General features: G+C 39.9%; 1 protein-coding gene across 16 annotated transcripts in view; it reads left to right on the top strand.

The window, feature by feature from the left end:
• Positions 1-20,854, top strand: part of TENM4 (teneurin transmembrane protein 4) — a 1,547,070-nt gene that overhangs the window by 1,443,994 nt on the left and 82,222 nt on the right. For all 16 annotated transcript variants that reach the window (XM_085592903.1, XM_085592878.1, XM_085592882.1 and 13 more), the window contains 2 exons: positions 5,740-5,956; positions 20,236-20,355. In XM_085592903.1, the coding sequence (XP_085449029.1) occupies positions 5,740-5,956; positions 20,236-20,355 (337 nt within the window). The remainder of the gene's footprint in view (positions 1-5,739; positions 5,957-20,235; positions 20,356-20,854) is intronic.

Below are 20,854 nucleotides of genomic sequence, written 5' to 3'. Positions count from 1 at the left end.
CAGAAGCAGTGTCACAAAATCAGCCCTATGGCCCTATGCTTCTGTATAAAGCTCTAATCCTTGACACCTTTTGGGCACTGAGGGAGGAACTTGGAAGCTGACTGCACAGGACACAAAGGAGAAATGATCCTACTGCTGTGGGATCTGTGAGCACTTTGCAGCCAGCAAGTGTAGAAACAACGCAAGGAGAGCAGGGACAGCAAGTAGCTCCATTTCTACTGAAGAGTAATTATTTTTAAAAATTTCTGGTTGGTTTGGGTGGATGTGTTTTTTGCATGCATCATATAGACAAACGTCATAAAGGACATGATTTTCAGAAAGTGATGGGTCATGAGTAGTGCTTGAAAGCCAAGTAATTTTAGCTCCTCTTAAATTTGGTATCCAGGTGACTATTTGGAAGGCAGTTATTATATGGAGTATCTCATGAAATTCCTGAGTGAGGTCAGCATTTCCATCTGTTGTCATTATCTAGTGTCGCAGTCTTGATAGTCATAGCGAGTGTTTAAAGTTGCTTAAAATCAGGTTCTTCAGCTGGTATTATGCAAATGTTACACTCATTAGGCCAAGATCCTGCTCCAAGAAGACACAGATACTTTTAGTGTTCAGTCCCTTCCATGAAGCTATGCTCCCATGGAGAAAAAGCTGAACATACATTGCAGATACAAAACTTTAATGAGAATTGTGGTTATTTCATTGGGTTGTGCTGACATTTCCAAGCCCTTTGAGACAGGAACAGATGTTTTGTGAACAGAAAATAAAAAGACAGTCTCTGCTCCCAGGGAGTTCGCAGTCTAAAGTAGTAGTTTGAAGAGCTCACTAATGGGATTTGTGGATTTGCAGTCTTTAAGGGCATCAGAGCCTCATTTAAAAAAAAAATTGCAACTCCACCCACAAGATACGAGCTAGATGAGTCATCCCAAAATAAAACTCATTTTCTAGTGATATACAGAGTATAGATTACCTGATAAAAATGGTCTTGGTCCCCATTGTATTTTTATAATGTTGGTTGAATAAATTGGAGCTGCTTTATCCTCAATGGCAGAAAAGAAAGTGTTTCTGCTGAGCTCAGTTTATTCTCTTTCATGTTCCTCTCTGAAGGGAGTGAACCAGGGCTCACAAGATTACCTGCAGAGGTGCCATCCACTCTGCTTTATTCTCTGATTACTTGAATCTTAGTGAAAGATGCAAACCCCTGAACACATTATTTACCAGATGTGACAATGTCTTGCCAATGGCTCCCTTTTCACAACAACAGTGGTTTGATTCACCCCATGGTAACTCTAAGATTGCAAAAAGGTATTTATTTCAGGCTTCATGCCAAGGAAGTGGGACAAAAGAGTTTAGGTTTGGTTTCAGCAGAACTGTCACAGGATATGTGTGTGTATATAGAATGCATAAGTGGTCTCAAAGATGTAAAAATTCCTATTGCGTAGCAATAAGAAGGAACACAAGAGATGTCTTAAAATCTGGCTTAGTGACACATCTCTGAATTAATTTATTAATTGGAAGGCATCCATTATTGAAGATGTTTCTGTAGGGTTCCCTTGGAATTGGTTGTCATATCCAGCCCTGCTCAGCATTTTCATTATTGTCTTACAATGTAGTTTACTTCTCTCCTAGTAAAATTTTTAGGTCACCTAAAGCTCAGTATGGTGGTAAATAATGTACCCAGATAATTTTGACACAGAGTGATCTGACTCACATTGCTGCAAGGTCACAATCAAACAAAGTATATCATAACGCAGCAAAATGCAAAATAGCCCTGGAAACAAAGAAAGGATGTCATACTGGAGGGTTGAGAGATTCTTGAGAAGCAATGACTCAGAATAGCATTTTGAGGTTACTGGAGGTAATTGTCTCAACATGAATTCTCAGTGCAAGGCTTTTGCACCTTCACCTCTGTGAGCCTTAGAAGTATAGAAGCCCAAAGACCCTTTGGAGAAGATGAAGTGGTCTCTTTTCTGTGCCCAATATTGCTGACATAATGCTGTGTCCAGTGGTGGTGTCCACACATAGTAGATGTGAACTTACTGGAAAGAGATCAAAGGATGGCATACACCAAAAAGTCCAGTGGATGGGAAACAAACCTTAAACTGGGAATTTTGTTCTTCCTTAGCTGTTCAGAGAAAAGATTTGGAACAGATTATTGTTCTGTGTGGAGGTATACCTGCACATGGAAAAGACATCAGAGCATGCAGGGCAGAAGGAACTATTGGTAACTTTATGGACAAAGGCGAAACAAGATACTGTGGGATACTGGAGTTGGGCAAATCCAACCTTGAAATAAGACACAGTTCCCTAGCAGTAATTAAGCATTTCAGAGGCTTATTGGAGGAAGCATTTGACTCGGTATAATCAGCTCTCTTTGGTATATGATATATTTTTCTAAAACACAGGCTTTAATCCAGTTCTGGGAGGGAAAAAAATAAACAGCCTATGGGTATAAGAGGTCAGACAAGCTGATCATAGTAGCCTTAAAACATATAAATTGCATTAATCCTCCTATGCAAGACTTTAAACTTCTCACAGAGATAATTCAGCAACATATTTGTTCTCTGCTTGGAGGTGCCGTGATCATGTTACAGTTATATTTAAGTAAGGGAGCTGTCATATTTTAAAACCAAGAGCTGTATAAAGGCATCCATAACTAAGAACTTACTATGCAGCCTACCTGTGTTCTGGGAGCTGCCAGAGTTAGGAATCCACATGTAGGTCATGGGTCTCTGTGGCTTTGCTGCTGCTAAACTTGGGATGCAGAGGGCATTGACCCCATGTTCACCTCCCTCTGTTACCTGTCTGAAAAAATTTGCAGTGATTTCTAATGAAAGTTCACCTTTGTGCTTTATGGATTTCATAGGTGTTTTGTATTACAGCTTCATATTGTTTTTGTTGAATTGGACAGTTAATGCCAGAGTCATGGGTCAGGAGCTTCTTGGAAATGTCACTTCATCCTCACTCTTCTGATGGAACCAGTGAGAGATATCAGGGCACGAGAAGTCATAGCTGGGTACACTGTCATTATATCTCCTGACAAGTCACTGTAGGGCACCACTTGGATGACTTTTGGACCATACGTCAAAAAAATCCCAAGAAAACAGTATGCACATGGAAACATCACTACTTATGATCTGGTTTGTAGATTAACTCTTGCTGTTCTGTGTGACTCAGACAAAAATAGCCATTACATTTTCCTAAGCTAAAGAAATACTTTATCTACTCAACTGAGGGAGTTGAGTAGGTAAACGCCATTTCAGCCCTTTAGTGCCTTCATGAATGTAGGGTGTCAGTGGCAAACCTTTCTGGTGTAGTTTTCCTCAATTTATTCTATATAGGTCCAAAACACATTAGTTGAAAGGCTTATCTGCAGATGAGTCCTCATCATTCTCACCTGTCCTCTGCTTCTATTCTTCAAACATTTATCTACAGTTTCTTGCAAAGACAGCATTTTCTTGCTGTCTTGCAGCTTCAGGCCCCAAAACACATTTCTGATGCCTAGAAAAAAGACAGGTTAATGAAGAGGTATGGTACAGCTGGTTTGCCATCCTTTCAGCCAAGTGTCTGTAGCCTTGGAAAACATTATTAATGTGCTTGAGAAAAAGACAACATTTTATCTTGCTTGAAACTGTAGTCAATATAGTAACAAGGCTGGTTTGTTGTTTGTTTTTCTTCACTTTTTTTTTAGTAGGTAGCTGTGACTAAGCCTGTTGCATCAAAGCCGATCTCTATTCTGTGAATGGTCTCTCAAACTCCATCTGAGATTTGACCTTCCAGAGTCCTACTGATCTAATCATATGCAGCAAGCAATTTTTTTAATGGGCAAAGAAATTCTAGTTAGTTCTTTTTCATTATCACTAGTCATCAAGAGAAAAGGCCAGTGGGTAGGTTTAGTGTCCAAGATGAACATTTTTTGTGGTGATTTTGTAAGGAGTTCTAAAGATGCAGAGATGTTAGGACAGACAGAGGTAAGGGTAACAGATGGGATTTTCCAAGGCACTTTTGCTGGCCTAACAGGGCTCCCATTATCATTAATGGCAAGTGCAGAGCACTTGTGGAAATGACCCCAATGTGTGTGTGTGTGTGTGCACATGTACACAGAGAAGGTGCTCATTGTCTTTGACCTACTTGGACACAGGAAGCTCTGGGAACCCCTACCAGGATTGTTCAGCCTTCTGTGTGTGAGTAACCACATGAAATGATGATGTCAGTGATGCTTTAAACACTAAACTATTCCAAGATTGGAACAGGTATAACTCAACAGAATCCAAGTCCATGATGTGTAAGCCATCTTAAGTAGTAGAACAATGAAAGATTTCATCCTATTTATATTGCAGTAAATACAGAGTAATGCCAATAACATTAGTGAAAGGACTTCTAATTCTTACTGGTAAAACTGGGACAAAACTGAAGCTCATAAACAGTAGTAATGAGAAAATGTCTTGTTTTAATTTACTGTTTTTTTGGAATAAAAAATCCATTATCCTGAAAACTAAAGATTTCATCCCACTTCAGGAGGGCTCTACCTGTCAGGATAGTGACACTTTTCAGGCACATTCATTTCTTGCCTCTCTCTCTCTGCTGTAGTCGTTAGTAGGATGCTTGCTGTAAAGGTGGTGTCTGTGATATATGGAGCTCCCAGCAGCTACACAGAGACCAGCCACTCATTTCACATAGGTCTGTGAACAGCCATCACATGGTAGTAATTTTCATTCACTGTCAAACTGTCTTGCTTGAACTGATGAGTTGGAAGTGAAGGGCTCCATATCCCATTACCCCAGAACAAAAACATCCAGTTCCCTTATCTGATTTAAAGATCTGTCTCTACTACTTGCTAACTTTTATTGCTAAGTGTGATGCTTCATCAAACCTCTTTTGAACTTTTTTTGGTATTTCTTTTCCTGTCACTACTTTTTACTGTGCTGTTTGCAATGAGCAGTGGCATCTCCAAATGAATGGAGCATGTTGCTATGGCGGTGGGAGGTAAAGTGGTACGTCTGCATTTGATGGCTTGACAGATATGCAGACTCTCATTTTACTGGAGTATGCTCAGCAAGCCTTTTCATGAGTGTCCACTGTTATTACTGTTGTTACTATTAATTTAATGGTGCTGAAAGTGCAAGATTTATATCCTGAGAGTTTGAAGTCATCTGTTACTCTGTGTCAGTATTGAGTCAATGAGACCAAGGTGAAAAAAGATCAAACCTTTCCAGCAAAATATCCCTCACTTTCTACTCTTGCTTTACTAGGTTACATGTATAGATGTCTCTGCAGCCATGGTAGATACCACGGCTTTATTCACTATTTAGTCTTGCTGAAAGCAAACCTGGTAGCTTTGGTGTAATGCAGTATGGTTATGATTTGCACAAAGAACAGGAGCAGGGTACAGAAGTTGTGTATTTTGTCAAAAAAAAAAACAAAACATGAAAACTTTGAGGGCTTTGGATTTAGTTATCCAAGTGACTGAGTTGTGAATTGGCACATCCTAGGATTAATATAAAATATGCTTTTTTGGGGGCCCAATCTAATATATGAGTTTTCATATATTACATACTACTGCATATTTATGTTATGTATTCATGTGTATCTTAGGTTCCTTATTGTGACTTTGAGTGTACATGCTTTACTCAATGTAGATGCAAATCTGCATTTCTCTATTGTGTGCATTGGAAGGAGTTCTTGCACCTTGAAGTCTGCAGCACTCCATGTTTCCATTGCTCTAAAATTTTTCTTACCCTTCTGTAGATGGCCTGGTGGATTGCATGGATCCAGACTGCTGCTTGCAGCCACTGTGCCACGTTAATGCGCTGTGCCTGGGCTCCCCAGACCCCCTGGATATCATCCAGGAGACGCAAGCCCCCGTCTCCCAGCAGAGCTTGCATTCCTTCTATGATCGAATCAAGTTCCTGATTGGCAAGGACAGCACTCACGTCATCCCAGGGGACAATCCTTTTGAAGGCGGGTAAGTGAATTTTGGAGTTGATTCAGTAAGTGGTAAAGCATAAGCCACTTGGCCATTTTAAGACATGGAATCACAGCAAAATGCAGAATAATGAAAAATTGTTTAAGTAGATACCTGAAGAATTTTCTTGGTGATGTAGTTCTGTTGACTATCTCTTCACCTACAGTTTCCTGCCAGCCAGTAAGGCAAGATCCTTCTTTCCCAACACAAAAGAGCTGTTGCATGTTTCCTCACTTTCCTTATTTCAAGGAGTGAAAGGCATCCATTCAGCTCTTCTAGATGAAGTGACTGACATTGTGCACAAGTATCACCCAAAGAGCAGTGACAGATCTTCCTTTGACAGAGACAAAGGAGAAGGAAACTAGAATGCTATTTGCAATCTATTGTGTGAATATTAGAGACTTCAAAAGAACTGAGGGAAATCACACCATCTAAGGAGGGCTGTTAGAGTGATTTGCAGTATAAGCAATCAGGTTGAATATAGATTGGTTTTAAAATCAAGAAATTCTTTATCGCTGCAATCATCATCAAGAAACTGGAACCAGGAGACAAAACATAGCAGTTCACTTCTCTGACTGCATCTCAGCAATTTGGTTTAAGTATATTCCTGTCTGTCAGGGCTGGTCATCCCTGAAAATCATTTCTTGTAACAGGGTAACTGGGATGTCAAATTCCTAGATCATTCAGTGTCTGCCCTGAATGTTGCCTTTCAGAAGTAGTGATCCTGATCCTGGAGGTGGCTCTCAACATGTAGGTTTGAACTTTGTTGAGCTTCACCCAGTCATGAACTGCTTCGGTTTTCTCACACACAGCAGTTAATAGGTTGGCACTGAAAATACACAACACTCATGTTTGTGTGGGTATTTATTTCAGCACTTACATTTCAACTGGCTTCTCAGACCCCTCTAGCTCTGACCTAATGCTTTTCATGGAGGGACACTGCCAGCATCTCTTAGGTACCAGCTCCCATATATCACCTTTTTTGGTAATCTACAGGCTGATGTCATCATCACAGCAATGTCAGGAAATTGCCCTGATGTGATATTTTCCATGATACTTCTTGCTTCCAAGGTCTTCAGGGTCCAAGAAAGCTGACAACAGTGACTCAGACTATAACCAAACACTTTTATATTGCAAATTGTTGTCCTTCATTGGCATTCTGAAGATCACAGGTACTGGATACTGACCAGTCCGGACTCTGGACTAGTCGTTGTGATTTGTTGCTGTAAAATCAAGCTTCAGAATATGAAATAGATTATGCTCACCATTGCATTTTTCTGATGTATTTAGGGTAGCAATTCCTCAGTATTTCCACAGAGGACTCTGTTATCAGGTCCATATGTATCCTTTCTGACAGGCAAGAAAGTTTTGGTACACACACATCTGTGTTCAGTGAACTTTCCATGCAACTAATGAACTATAGGAATCTTCATATTTGTGCAATAAAAAAATAAAATTGTAGCTTCTTTTGAAGGTCTGCTTGCATTCAACAGCATACAGAGCTGCTGGGGGAAAATAGTGGAAATTTCTAATTACATGGTAAATTTGTTTCTCAGAGTGCCAGCAGAGGACCAACAGAAAGAATGTGTCATTTAGCATCACATAAATTCCTACAGGAGTTACATGTGTTTCATAGGTCTGATGATAGATCTCTATGTAGGATCTATTAACCATCTGAAGATGTCCTGCTAAGGAGAGATTCAGAATTCAAACGGAGCACCTGCTAGCATAAATGTTTGTCTGGTATGTAGGTTAGTGGAGTGAGGGAATGCAAAGATTAAGATCGATGGGAAGGGTTTTAATGACTGCTTTTGATTAAATGCAGTGGAAGTAATAAAACTTGTTCTATGTAAGTTAGAATGAAGAATTATACAGAGGTAGTGATGATTTATGAGGTTTCCATTCTCAAATTATCAGCATAGAGTGTATGCCACTAAGTATGGTCTACAGATACATTACCTCAGCTGTGGTTGTATTGCATCTCTCAGGATAAGTATCTTGATTCACAAGAGTGATTGCAAGTAACATTGAAGAACCTCAACAGAAGGTATATTTTCCCCTGAGACAGCACCCGGTCCAGTCTCATGAGAGTGTTAGGTTGTTGAAATTGCCACTACTCTGTTGGGATTTTAAAAGACATCACATGTTCCTGTTAGTTCTTAAAGATCCTACAAATCTTTAAGATCTGGATACACTCAACCATTGCAAAGGTTTTCTGCTAATTTGGCTTCTCTCTGTATTTCAATTGCCTGTATCACCTCCCAGAAAGCTGGACCTTTGAACAGCTCCTCTGATCACCCTGGAAATGACAGTGCTTCAGCAGTAGTCAGTGACTGGCATGTGGGGCAGCATGATCTGGGACAATCTGGGATCCATTTAGTCTGGACAGGCAGGACTGCCTGTATTTGATGTGTGGATGTGCCCTTTATTCAGTAGCATTGTCACTGAAACTCCACCAGTTACTTTTACAACAGACAGGTGGTAATATCCCTGTTATCCATGGAGCTGCTCGGTGTCTCTATAAAAATCACAGCAGCCACTGGGGGCAAGATGAGCTACTTTGATCACTCCTTCCATCTGCTGGCTTAAAAGTTTGTCTGACAAGAGGGAGTTATTGTTATGGAGGGCTCCAGCATCCTGCTTTAGGACAACCCTCTCCCATTGCTGCTGGGATGATTCATGAAGTGATCTCCTTCTTGGTGAAGATTAGGACTGTAGGCTGCTGTTCATGGAACTTCCTATATCTTTCTGTCCCAGTGCCATTATCTTCATGGGGTAGGGTTGAGTTGGATCTGTATCATTTGCTGTGAGCAGTCCCCCATGAGCAGGCAACACAGAGGTGGCGTGGATCTCTGTGTCCTGTGTGCCTGGTATCCTGCACGGGCACCAGTGGCACAGGCACACTCACCATTCAGGTCAGGAGCTGAGTGCTCCTCCGGGCTTCACTAGGTGATGGCTGACCGATATCACCCTGAGGGAACCTGGGCACGTTTGCATCCCTGTCTGGCCTGTGCAGAAGTGGCAGTAGTGTGAAGGAGGTGACTGAATATCTCTGCAATATATTTCCGAAGCTTCAAAACCACAGCTTAGCCACTTTTCAGAGAGAACAGCAGTGCAGATCACCTAATGGATACAAATAAATGAATGTCTCGTGACAGCAAGCCTTTGAGTGAATTTATTATTGAATTACACTCTGGCTTTTTAAGAACAAGCTGAGCTGACAAGCTCTCCACCAGTGCAGAAGAAAAAGAAAGACAATGATAAATTGCCCTGATGGATAAAGGCAAAGACCTCGTCTCTTCCCAAATACCAGCAATTATATATTATTCATGTTTGGGAAGAAAAAATAATCATTACCCATATTGAAATGGGTGTTTATGATGATAAAGCAAGTAGCTAAATTAAATTTTGAATGCACAGAATGTCTTTTCACATCATTTTGATGAACAGATAACAAGTACTCCTCTTCTACTTGGTCATTCTTGTATTGATTTTGAAACCACTTACTCTTACGGTTTGCTTTGTTGTTTTTAAGCCATTCTTAGTTGTCCATTCACATAAGGAGTAGCACAAAATGCAGTGGTGTCAATAAGTTGACTATAAAGTAGGGCATCTGATATATTTGCTCTCTTTTGAGGTACAGGTTCATAAAATGGCAAGAATAGACTGGTCCACAGTCTTTTATGCTAAGTGCTGGTATGGTTAAAGTGCCTCAGAAAACCGTGTGTAGAATTGGCACTTTTGTAAAGAGAATTTCAAGTCATTCAGTTTTGAAGTAAGTATGTTTTATACCCCTTCTTTTTTGAGACAGATTGTGTACAATTACCTGCTGCCAATAATATCAACCTGTTCTGATTACTTGGGCAGCTAGAAATAGCCATCTGAGTTATATGAAACATCAGAAAGCAGCATTTGTTATTAGCTGCAAGAGTAGTGATTGCCCTCAGGTCAGTAGCCTGCATACAAAGTTGGTTTTGAGGATTTAAAATTCTGATCAGAATTAACTTTGTACTTTTTGTACTTATTTTCCCATTACTGAGTGACAAGGTATCTGTAAACATGTCACTCAACCTTCCTGTGTCCCTTCTGTGTGCCAGGCAGTACAGTGTACTTTACTGATCCAGGTGGAGAGGGTTACACAGCACAGTTAGAAACTCAGAGAGACAGGTATGCTATAAATGCCTGTGTGCGCTGCTTTACTGTGAATAAATAAATAAAGAAATAGGGTTTATTGTCAGAGTTAAATAGCATTCATCCCAAATCCCATCAAAAACAAAACTGAATATTGATCATGGCCAAAGAAAAGCTAAGAAAATGGTGGGGGGGGGGCGGGGAGCGGTGTCAGAATGTTTTTTCAGAATGTTTTGGTAGTCCTTCTGCTCAGTCCTAAGTGATTTTGAAGAACTTTGCTATGTTTTCTTAGTATCCTTGAGGGAGTTTATGCTGCCCTATCCCTGGAAGTATTCATGGTCAGGTTGGATGGGGCTCTGAGCAATCTGATATAGTGGTAGGTGTCCCTTCCCATGGGAGGGCATTGGAGCTGGATGGTCTTTAATGTCACCAACCATTCTCTGATTCTGTGCATATGTTCAAAGCATCTTCTCTTTTCTTTTCACACATTTCATCCCATTCATGAAAGGCTGTGGGTTCATTGTAGCAGATCTTTCTGAGGTTTCTTCCCAAGGAAACCAAGGTGCTCTGTCTTTTCTGTCTTTTTCCATCAAGAAAAGTGTAACTTTGATACAGTGACCTAAGAAACACTTCTTTAGTTGAAGACAAAGTTAGAGGTCAAAGAACGAAAACTTACTAGGTGTAGCTTTAATCTGATGATTTCTCCTGAGCTGGCTAGTTCAGCCCATGTCTCTGGTCCAGCTCCAGGCAGATGCAGTTCTCTCCAGCAGCAGGAAATTCTCTGGGTCAGATGCACCCACTGAATGCAGACACCCAGAAGGGATACAGGAGCTTAGGGAGCACAGCAGCTCCATGGGTTAGGACAGATTGGAATGCTACATCTGTTTAAAACTGTGCCATAAAAATAACACAGCATCCAGTGTTCTGAGGGTGAGCACTTGTGGCACAGCATGGTACCTGCTTTGATGGAAGCAAGGTCATATTTTTCCATATTTTAGTCCAGGGTAACACAGCAAGTCTTCAAACCCTCTTCTCACCAGCATTATTGTCTTCCAAAGGCATCATTCTTCTTTTGATGCTTTCTACTTATATGAAGTCCTTATTAGGTACAAGTCATAGCTTTTTAGAAATTACTGGTTTTATTTTGGTAATTAATCCCTTCAAGAGGGATTAAGAGCAAAGCATATTTTTAAAATTTACCTTTCCTGTGTACAGGGCTTATTTTCTTTTCCAATGTTTGTCCTCTGATTTTGAGTTTAGCATAACATTATTCCCATATAGTAAATTAATGCAATATATGCAGCTACTTATATCAACTTTGTGGAATTTGTACCTGCAAGACTTCATGAAAGCAAAACTCCTGTCCATATTTATGTACTTTTCCATGACATAGATAGTGTAACCATGATGTAATTATAGTCCTCTTTTGTAACTGTTAGTAAAATTAATTTGGTTGGACTCAATGATCTTCGAGGTCTTGTCCAACATTTATGATTCTGTAATTCTGTAAGTCCTGTGTAAGTCATTAGAGAAACTGGGCTGCAGATTTTTAAAAATATTTTTAAAGCATAAGATATTTATGACCAAGCACAAAGGAAGGAGTAGGATCTTCCCAGTGTGATCTGGGCATGCTTCCAAGGCCCAGTGAGGCAAGCGATAGAAACACTGCACCATCCTGCACCTGGAATTAAAAGGTCTCGGATGATACCTATGGCCCAAAGAGCTCTTGGATTGTGCAGAAAACAGCTCATTAAGAGTTTTTTTTCAAATTTGCAAGTTTTGAAATCTTGAGATTTAAGTACCTCCCAGATTACAGAGGTACTGATGTGCACTTTTGGATTTAGGAGTCTAAACTATGGTGTAGGTGTTGATGCATTCTCTTGGATCTGCATGTGGACATTTGATTGAATATTTATTCATTACTTAAGTTCCTGTCCTCTGAGAAAAGCTGCCATATCAGGAAGAGTCTGTCCTTTGAGTGTGACATTTATCTGCTACATTGGTTAAAACCTCCTGTATAAAAAAGCAGTTTTATAATTCCAAAAATAAAATCTTTTGTATTTTATTGGACATTTTTTCCTAATTCCTTTTGATCATTACAAATATATCAGATATCTTATATGTAGTTAAAGAACTTCCCCTATGATCATCAAAAGAGAGATAATTTTGTAATTAACCTGGAAATAATGTATTTTTCCTCCTCTTCTGCTTGGTTTTTTTTCATGGTGCCTCAGATTCAATGAAAGGCAGTGCTTTTATTCCTGTTCTTCTGCAGAGCTGAATATGTGGCCAGAGTTTACAAAATAAATATCAGATGTAAAATACTGTAATAATGCAGAGCTACTAAGTTCTGCAGACATTTTTAGTGAAGACTTGACATGAATACACTATTCATCTCTGAAAGTTATTGCAGCATAAAGTCTTTATCTCTCATAGAAATAATGGCTATAAAATGACTTCTGAAAAAGCATGAAATAAGCATAATTCAGTATTAGGTGGAAAAATGATCTTGCACTTTATGTACTACTGGACACTTGATTTGGATTGTACAGACCTCAAAAAATATGAGTGTGATTGTGTTTCTTTGATACCTTATGCAAAGCAAGAGAGTGTTTCTTTGATTTTACTGGAGAAAAGGAGGGAGTCATCAACTCCTAAAGCATTAGCCAACCACATTGTGAGTAAAAGGATTCTTCACTGAAACTTTGTGGTAAAGCACAGCCCATCTTTATTATATGTTGCATTTCCTATAAAACTGTTCTCAAATACTTCCATTTAAACAGTTGGAGGCAGTTTTACAATTCCACAGATGTCATCAGCAGCCTTTCCTCTGCTGAGTAGCTTTCCCATATCCCTTACCCTCCCACCTTACTGTTACAGCTCAACTAAGAAATCTTGAGGTGTAAAAATAGTGAGTCAATGAGGCATAGAGACACAAGATGCTCTGGATGGCAGGAGTGGCATCTCTTTCCACGAGTGGCCAGATTGCTTGGCAGATCAGAGAGTAAGATTGTGCTGTCATAAAGATAAAAGGACACACATCGAGAAGGTGAATAATGTTCAATTCCTGGGAGAAGTATTCAAAGCAATAAGGACTTGAGTCTTTCAAGAATGGAGCCAGCAGAGAATTCTTGTGAGAGCAATGATCATGGAGTTTCTAGAAGTGGTAGGTGGTCCTCAAAGGATATTACATTTTGTTACCAAGATGTAATGCAATAAATGTTCCTCTTTTTCCTTTTGGAGGAGCTACAACCAGCAGTCCCTAATACTGATGAAAAAGATGATACCCAAGGAGACGTTAAAGAACCATCAGTTTATAAGTCTTCACAGAGCAGAATGGAATCAGGTGCATGCAGTGGGAAGCCTAAGAAACCGAACAACAACTGATCACAAAACCAAGTCCTTGCATGTATACTAAAAATATCAAATGAAGACTCATTGGTTTGATACTGTCAAGTTAGACGAGATTTAAGGAGGCAGTAAGAATAAAATCTGCATCTAGAGATGTTATTATAAATATTGATTAATAAGCACTTCTTTTTTGACTTCAAATACCAACTTCATTAGTCACATTTATAAAAGTATCTGAGCATTATGTGGCTTTTTCCCCCTTTCTAACAATTTCAGTAATGGGTATTCACTGGAGCTTTTCATTCACTTGGCTTTGCTGTGTCTTTCATGGAATATCTAAATACTGTAGAAGGTTTCTTGCAAAAGGTTAACAGCTAAGGCTCATCCCCACATAATTATCAGCTTCTCCTGATCCTTCAGAGATGAGACCTTTTTAGTACCTTCACTGAGTAAGTTAAATGAACAGGGAAGGTACAGTTTCTTCCTGCAAACTACTTAGAAATTACTTTCTTTTACTGATTCCATTCAGAAGTCTTAAAAACTTTGCTCTTTGTCACCCAGGGTCCCTGTTCCATCAACAGCTCACAAAGCAGAATAGCAGGATCTGTTCCAAACCCTATCTGTCAGTGCCACTTAGCAGGTCCCCACTGGGGATATGGTGAAACATTAGTGCATTAGTCCCTTTGTCACATTGACACCAGCATTCTGGTGCTTCCCTTAGTGCAAACTCCTCAGATGAGCCTGATCAGTTATTTAGAATAATAAACCATTTTGGGGTGAAAGGGACCTTTAAAGGCCATCTAGCCCCTGCCATGAGTAGGGGACATCTTCAGCCATATCGTGTTGCTCAAAGCCCATCCAACTTGGCCTTGAATGTTTCTTGGGATTGGGCAGCCACAACCTCCCCACGCAGTCTGTGCCAGTGCTTTGCCATCCTTATCATAAAACAATTTCTTCCTTAAATGTAGTGTGAATCTACCCTTTTCTAGTTTAGAACCATTATTCCATGTCCTATTGCATCAAGCCCTGCTAAGTCCAGCAGGATTGTATCCCAGCTGCACAACACCTGCCAAACCCTTTCAAAAACTCACTTGTGCTGTCCATGATAGTGTGGGGCTCCTGGATGACTCCTCTAATTTCCTATATAACAGTCTGCCTTTTTTCTTTTTAACAAGGCGACCTTCAGAAGGATAATTTGCATTCTTTTTCATTACTTTAATTCCTTAATTCAGATAGCAGCTAAGAGCAGTACATAAGTTTTGACTTTAAGATTTTCTTACAACTAAACTGAACTAAAAAAGTCAGACAGATTTACTCAGTTCAAAGAAAGGCTGTCAGGAGGTTTTTCTGCACAGTTAAGAGGCGAGTGGGCAGGGCTGTTTTTACAGACAGCTTTTGAGGAAAATACTGCCACAAGCAATGAACCTGAATGTCTCTATGTTCTGATCTTTCCTCTTCTACTTTTGTCCTTCATCTGCCAGCTCAGGCATTTTCTCTGTGTCCGTGTGTTTGATCGTGATGCCCTTAACTTTTACCTGGCATTCTACCAAGTGCTCTGTCTATCCTGGTACAAGACTGCCCTGAGGTTGTTTAACATTAGACAGGTGCATTCAACCCAAAATGGATGAGGTACATTTTGCTTTATCCTCTCTTATTCTCAAGCAAAAAGGCCATAGCCAAGGCTAAAGACGAGATATTGTAGCATGTCTGTACTTCTAGGCACTTATCAGACTGAGCAGATCACAGAGGAGTGTTGTGAGAATGTAAAACTCCCTATGCAAAGGGATTATCAGATTACTACAATTATTCTTATGTCTCTGTAAGGAGGGGATTGTTATTTTGCAGGTGCAGTAAAGAGACATAAATAGACCAGCTGCCATGATTCGTGTCACATGGAAAGGCTGCAGAGATTATTTTTCATTAATAACGTTCTTCCCAATGAATTATAACTTTCTGGATTTTTGTTCTATGGAGCTCTATTGTAGTTTTTGGGATTTTTGTTCTCCTTTTTGAGAAGAAGGATAAATCCTATATATGTGCATGTATATTTATATATACCAATAAAATATGAAAGTGGTAAGTTCAGAAATATTTATAACATCAAATTAAAATATTTGTTATTAATAATTTGGCTGAGGATGGCTAAGCAGTCATGATAACCATTTTCACACATTGAAACCTTTAAACAAGAATGAAGTATGTAGGAAGTATTTTGAAGAGCAGCAGAAATTAATCGGAGTGAGATTTCCCATGGCACCTATCCTCAGTCAAGGAAAGAATATACATTTCTTGCAGAAAAAGTGGGATTTAGGATGCATACAATTTTCTTCTTACAATGAAAAATGCTCAGCAGAAACAGTATTTTTTGCTTATTTCCAAATGGCAAGCACACTGTCACCAGAAAACATCTGTGACCAAACTGTGTTGGAAGGACCAGTGTCGAGGTTGTGAGACACTGGATCAGAGTTAGTATTAAAGACAAATCTTTAATGTGCTCCCATGAGGTGAAATGGCTTTTGTGGAATTTACTTTTCTGGCTTCTTTTCTAAGTTTGCTTTGGTCTGCTTGAATTTTGTTGACAGTCTGTAAAATTTTATTTGTCTCTGAGCAATAGGAGTGTAAAGGCATCAGTGTACCCCAGTCTGTTTTGCCACTGTTGCCCAGATTTTAGCAGAAAGACTTAATTTAATTTTCATGGGGATAAAGGATAACTTTACAAAGCAACAGTGTAAAATTGTCTGATATACCATCTGGCATTGTAAATAGCATTTTGGCAATGATTTGGTCTTTCAAGCAAGTTTTTATGGACAAATAAAGCAAATGTTAAAAGGAAAAGTCTAATTAAAGAAGGGGAAAATGGACACTGCTTTTCTTTGTAAAATAAGAATCTATACAGTCTCCTGTAACAGTAGTGAAGAAAACAAAACAAAACAAACAAAAAAAACCCCCACAAACCAAAAACCAGAGGCAATAGGTGGAATCTGTTAATAATTTAACGAAAAGATGAGGCTCAGGCTACAAGAAATTGAATTTTGTTCAATTGCAGAAAACACTCTGAACTAGCAGGCCTGGACTGATGGAATAAATCTCTTCTATTAACATGAGAGATAATTTTATGTAAATGTATTTGGAGACCTTCTAGCAGAGCTGAGCATCTTAGCAGTACCACTTAAATTCTTTGCAGGGTAATTTCATTTAAACCAAGGTCAACTGAAGGAAATAGCTGACTAAATTAGCATTAACCAGGTTCCTGGCGGGCTTGGGGCACTGTAGACACTCAATCTTGCCCCCAGAAAGGACATGTTGACACTAGAGAAGCCAGCTGCTTCCAATGCACTGTGTTTTATTCAAGTGGGGCAAATTTTATCATCCAGGGAAGCAGAAGATTTGAGACTCATCAGGGACAGTCTGGGGTTCAGTTTTCCTCCAGTTCCCAGCTCTATCTCTTTTAAAGAGATTCAGATTCATGCATCTTGCTCCATCTTCCTTTTATTGCTATGGGTTGGGAGTGATGTCCCCTTAGTGGTAACATCTTTCCTTAAAGCATGGAAATAAAGCAGGTTACAGTCCTCAGGAGGGTGGGGATGCTGCTGGGTTTGCTGATGAGCTGCTTCTCTGAGAAGAGACAGCTTCCAAGTCCATGATCACGTAGGTGTGCTAGCAGAGTTGGATAAGTGCTGGGAAGCAGCAGCCAGGATGGGAACTATGTCTCTTTCCAAAGGTGGGATGTCAAATGCATTTGCTACAGCTGCCAGGGTGAGAGGAAGCTCTTTGATTGTCCACCTTGTGCTGGTGTTTGCTGTAGAAATAGTTGTCAGTGATATGTAATGGAGCAGATGCTTTTGGATATAAAGGACATCCCCCATTTACTGAGCCAAAGGTCTAGGCTAATTTTCTTGCACTGTTACTTAGAACTTTAAAACTGCCTGGACATGTGTGTAGGGCAACAGGAGAGACATCTGCAGCATGATTTTTTTTCTTTACTTGCTTTGGCCTCCTGAAAGAAAAAAGAACAGGTGGAAGTGTTCTTCTTGGGTTTACAGAAATGTATGATCCTGTTTGTCACCCTGTTCTTTTAAAAGTTTTAAAGTTCTTCTGGGAGTTTTCCATACCTTCTGGAGTTCTCACACACTGTTCATGTAAATAATGATTGTTTTTGCATTCTTCTTTGTGGGAGGAGAGAATTGATGGACTGTTGGTTTGACCAGTGTGGTCAGAGAAGTGGCAATTTCATCCTCCAATCCACTGTCACTTTTGGAATTCTATATATTGCGAGGTCAGAAATAAAGTTACTTCCTTTTGCTGTTTTGATCTTAGTGTGGGTGCATGAGTTATTTCATGTCATAGTGCAACACTTGTTCTTATTATTTTAAATCATTTGTATTTGCAGTGTTTACTTGAATATATGGTACAGAAACCAATTCCTTTGTACTCAGGTGCTAGTATTCATGAAAGAATGAATTTGCAGTGGTTCCTTGTCTTCCACAAAATGTTCAGCTCATTTGATGAGAAGCTGAGAGAAGGAAGTTTCAAACCCATCATCTGGTCTCGCTGGATAGAAAAGAAGATGGGGCAGAGTGGAGTAGATCATGAAAAAAAACTGGGAAGAGAAAGCCTAGGTTCTGCTGTTGGCTCAAAGATGTGCTCAGACTTGTTCACTTTACACAAAAATTGCACTGCAGATGGTGACCTGTTGACTTCACTGGGGTTATTCCAAGCATTGACATTTTTCCAAGCAAATCCCATGGCATCGTGATCCTTTTGAGTTATGCTCTACCTGTGTGTTAGAGAGTGATGTACATAATACTGTACTGGATTATTGTTTTCCAGTTGTTATATATGGAAAGCTGAGTTAGAGCCCTTAATGGGAGAAACAAAAGAAGTATTAAGGATATTATTCCCCTCATTGGCCCTGTCCCTGAAAATGTTCAAGGCCAGCTAGAGGCCCGGGGCTCTGAGTAAATCAGTCTAGTGGAAGGCAGGCATCTTGGAACTAGATGATCTTTAATATCCCTTCCAGCCCAAACCACTTTTGGATTATTAGCTCTAAACTTGGTCCAAGTCTTTTCCTACATGACTCCTAAGAAGTCACTGATAATACATCAGAGAAAACTCAGTGACATAAAAATCATTTCCAGTATCTAATTTTCTTGTGACCTATTCTAAAATTATATGTGAATATAGTAATATCTTAGATTGCAAACACATTTTGGCATCGCTGTGGTAATTTTTGATAATATTGGAGCTCTCTATTTAGATCAGCAGGAATTTTAAGACTCCCTGGCAAATGGGCTGTTTGCTGTACTGTGGAATGTAAAAATTGTTCAGCCTTTATTAAACAGAAGTTATACTTTATCTCCTTTGCATTGTACAATCTCAGATTTTGGGTGGACTGTAAGAAAATAACTGGCTCTTTCCCTAATGATTTGTGTTTATGAAATCTTCTTTACAAAACATTGCAGAAATCATGCTTTGCCTCAGTGAACCAGCAAAGCACCATTGCTCCACTGAAGTGCAGCTGGGATGATTTACTCTAGCTGAGATCTGGTTCTGCACCTGGAGAAACATTGGCTTTCAATCTCTGCTCTCCAGCAGGACAGCACTTAGAAAAATTATTCATTGGGTCACGTTAGCACACTGACACTACAATTTGCTGTTGCTGCTCAGAAAAATAGTTACCTTCAGCCAAAAATTGGGTTCAGACACTCTTGCAGACATGTGATGTTTTGTCTTTATGGGAAGCTCCTAAGGTAGCAATGTAGTAATGACTTAGAAGTCTGGAAACAGACTTTGGAATGAGAACCAAGAAAATTTGTCTTTGGCTTTACTGCAGGTTTTCTGACTGACCTTGGACAACTGAAAATCATTCCATGTTTTATTTCCTCTCTCTGTAAAATACCCATCTGGCTGTATTAATCAGTGTTTGTAAAGGTCCTTGAAATCCTTAGATAAAAGAGCATATTACAGATCACAGAGTAGTTGGAATAGATGTAGCCTATAAAATGGTACAATCTACCAAACCTGGAAAGAAAAAGAGGGTAAGAAAAAGCCCATCCTATTAGTGTGTTCAGCTCCCCAGGAAGATTGTAAGGAGGCTTTCTGAACCTGGCAAATTTTCTGTCATGGTTTTCCCAAATGGGAAAGAAACGAGCTGCCAAGCTTTGGTCAGGATCTTCTGTGGCTTTTGTACCTTAAATACGTCTGTGTACTGCATGGCAATTTCCTGTTCCCTTTGATTTTAAAATACACCTTGCTTTTAATTAGGGCAATACTGTTAAGACACTACTGGCTGTTAGGAAAAGGTTTTTCACTCAGAGGGAGAGGGTGGTTGGGCACTGGAAGAGGCTCCTGGGGGAGTGTCATGGCACCAAGCCTGCCATAGTTGAAGAAGTTTGTACAGCAAGGAATGTGGTATGATTTGAGGGTTGTTCTCTGCAGGGACAGGAGCTGGGCTCAGTGATCCTTTTGAGTCCCTTCCATCTCAGGAGATTCAGTGAAATTCTGTTGTGATGTTGTGAATCCTACAGAATTTTATACTTAATGAAGTATATGCTGGAGCTGTTGCTTTTATATAGTAGGGTAATTGTAAACCTCACTTGGAGTAACCAAGGTTTTTATTCGATGCCTGAGAAAGCCTTCAAGGGCAGCATCCCACCATCAAAACACACAGCATGGCCTCCAGCTTTGTAGGCTATAAAGGCCTTAGCTTTCTAATCCATAGGAATTCCCAGCCACATCAACAGACTGGATTTGTCAAAAAGACTTACTCTTTCTTGTAATTTTTCTCCTTCTTGCAGACATGCATGTGTGATTCGAGGCCAGGTGATGACAGCAGATGGGACCCCTCTAGTTGGAGTGAACATCAGCTTTGTCAACAATCCTCTGTTTGGATACACAATCAGCAGACAAGATGGCAGGTAGGATATCTGTATGGGATTTACAGTGTTCAGGCAGCAGTAACAGCATTATTGCCATGACCAGTAAAGAAAAACTCCTTCCAAGAGCACGTTTATTATTCATGCTTTTTGAAGATGTTGGTGCATTATTGTTGGTTGTTCTGGGGCTACATCTGTCTGGTGACCAGTCCCCAGTGTTGTTCCTTGCTCTTCAATTCCAGAGCCAGTCTTGTTCAATGTATTTACCAACAGCCTGGAAGCAGGAGTTGAATGTATCATTAGCAAGGTGCTGGTGGTACCAAACTGGGAGGTACTCTTGATGCTCCTGAGGGACAAGAGACCTTGCAGCGAGACCTAGATAAATTGGAGCATTGGGTTGTGATGAATGGGATGAATTTTAAAAAGTCAAAATGCTGGATTTTCTGCACCTAGAACTGAGTAACACCAGGCACAAGTATAAACTGGGAAAAGAGTGGCTGGAGAACAGCCCTGCAGATGGGGATCTGGGGGTGCTGGCCAG

This window comes from Lonchura striata, chromosome 1 (assembly GCF_050655825.1).
Source record: "Lonchura striata isolate lonStrDom1 chromosome 1, ASM5065582v1, whole genome shotgun sequence".
NCBI classification, from domain to species: domain Eukaryota; kingdom Metazoa; phylum Chordata; class Aves; order Passeriformes; family Estrildidae; genus Lonchura; species Lonchura striata.
The sequence above is the reverse complement of the archived record's forward strand: the minus strand, read 5'-3'. Positions and strand labels throughout refer to the sequence as shown.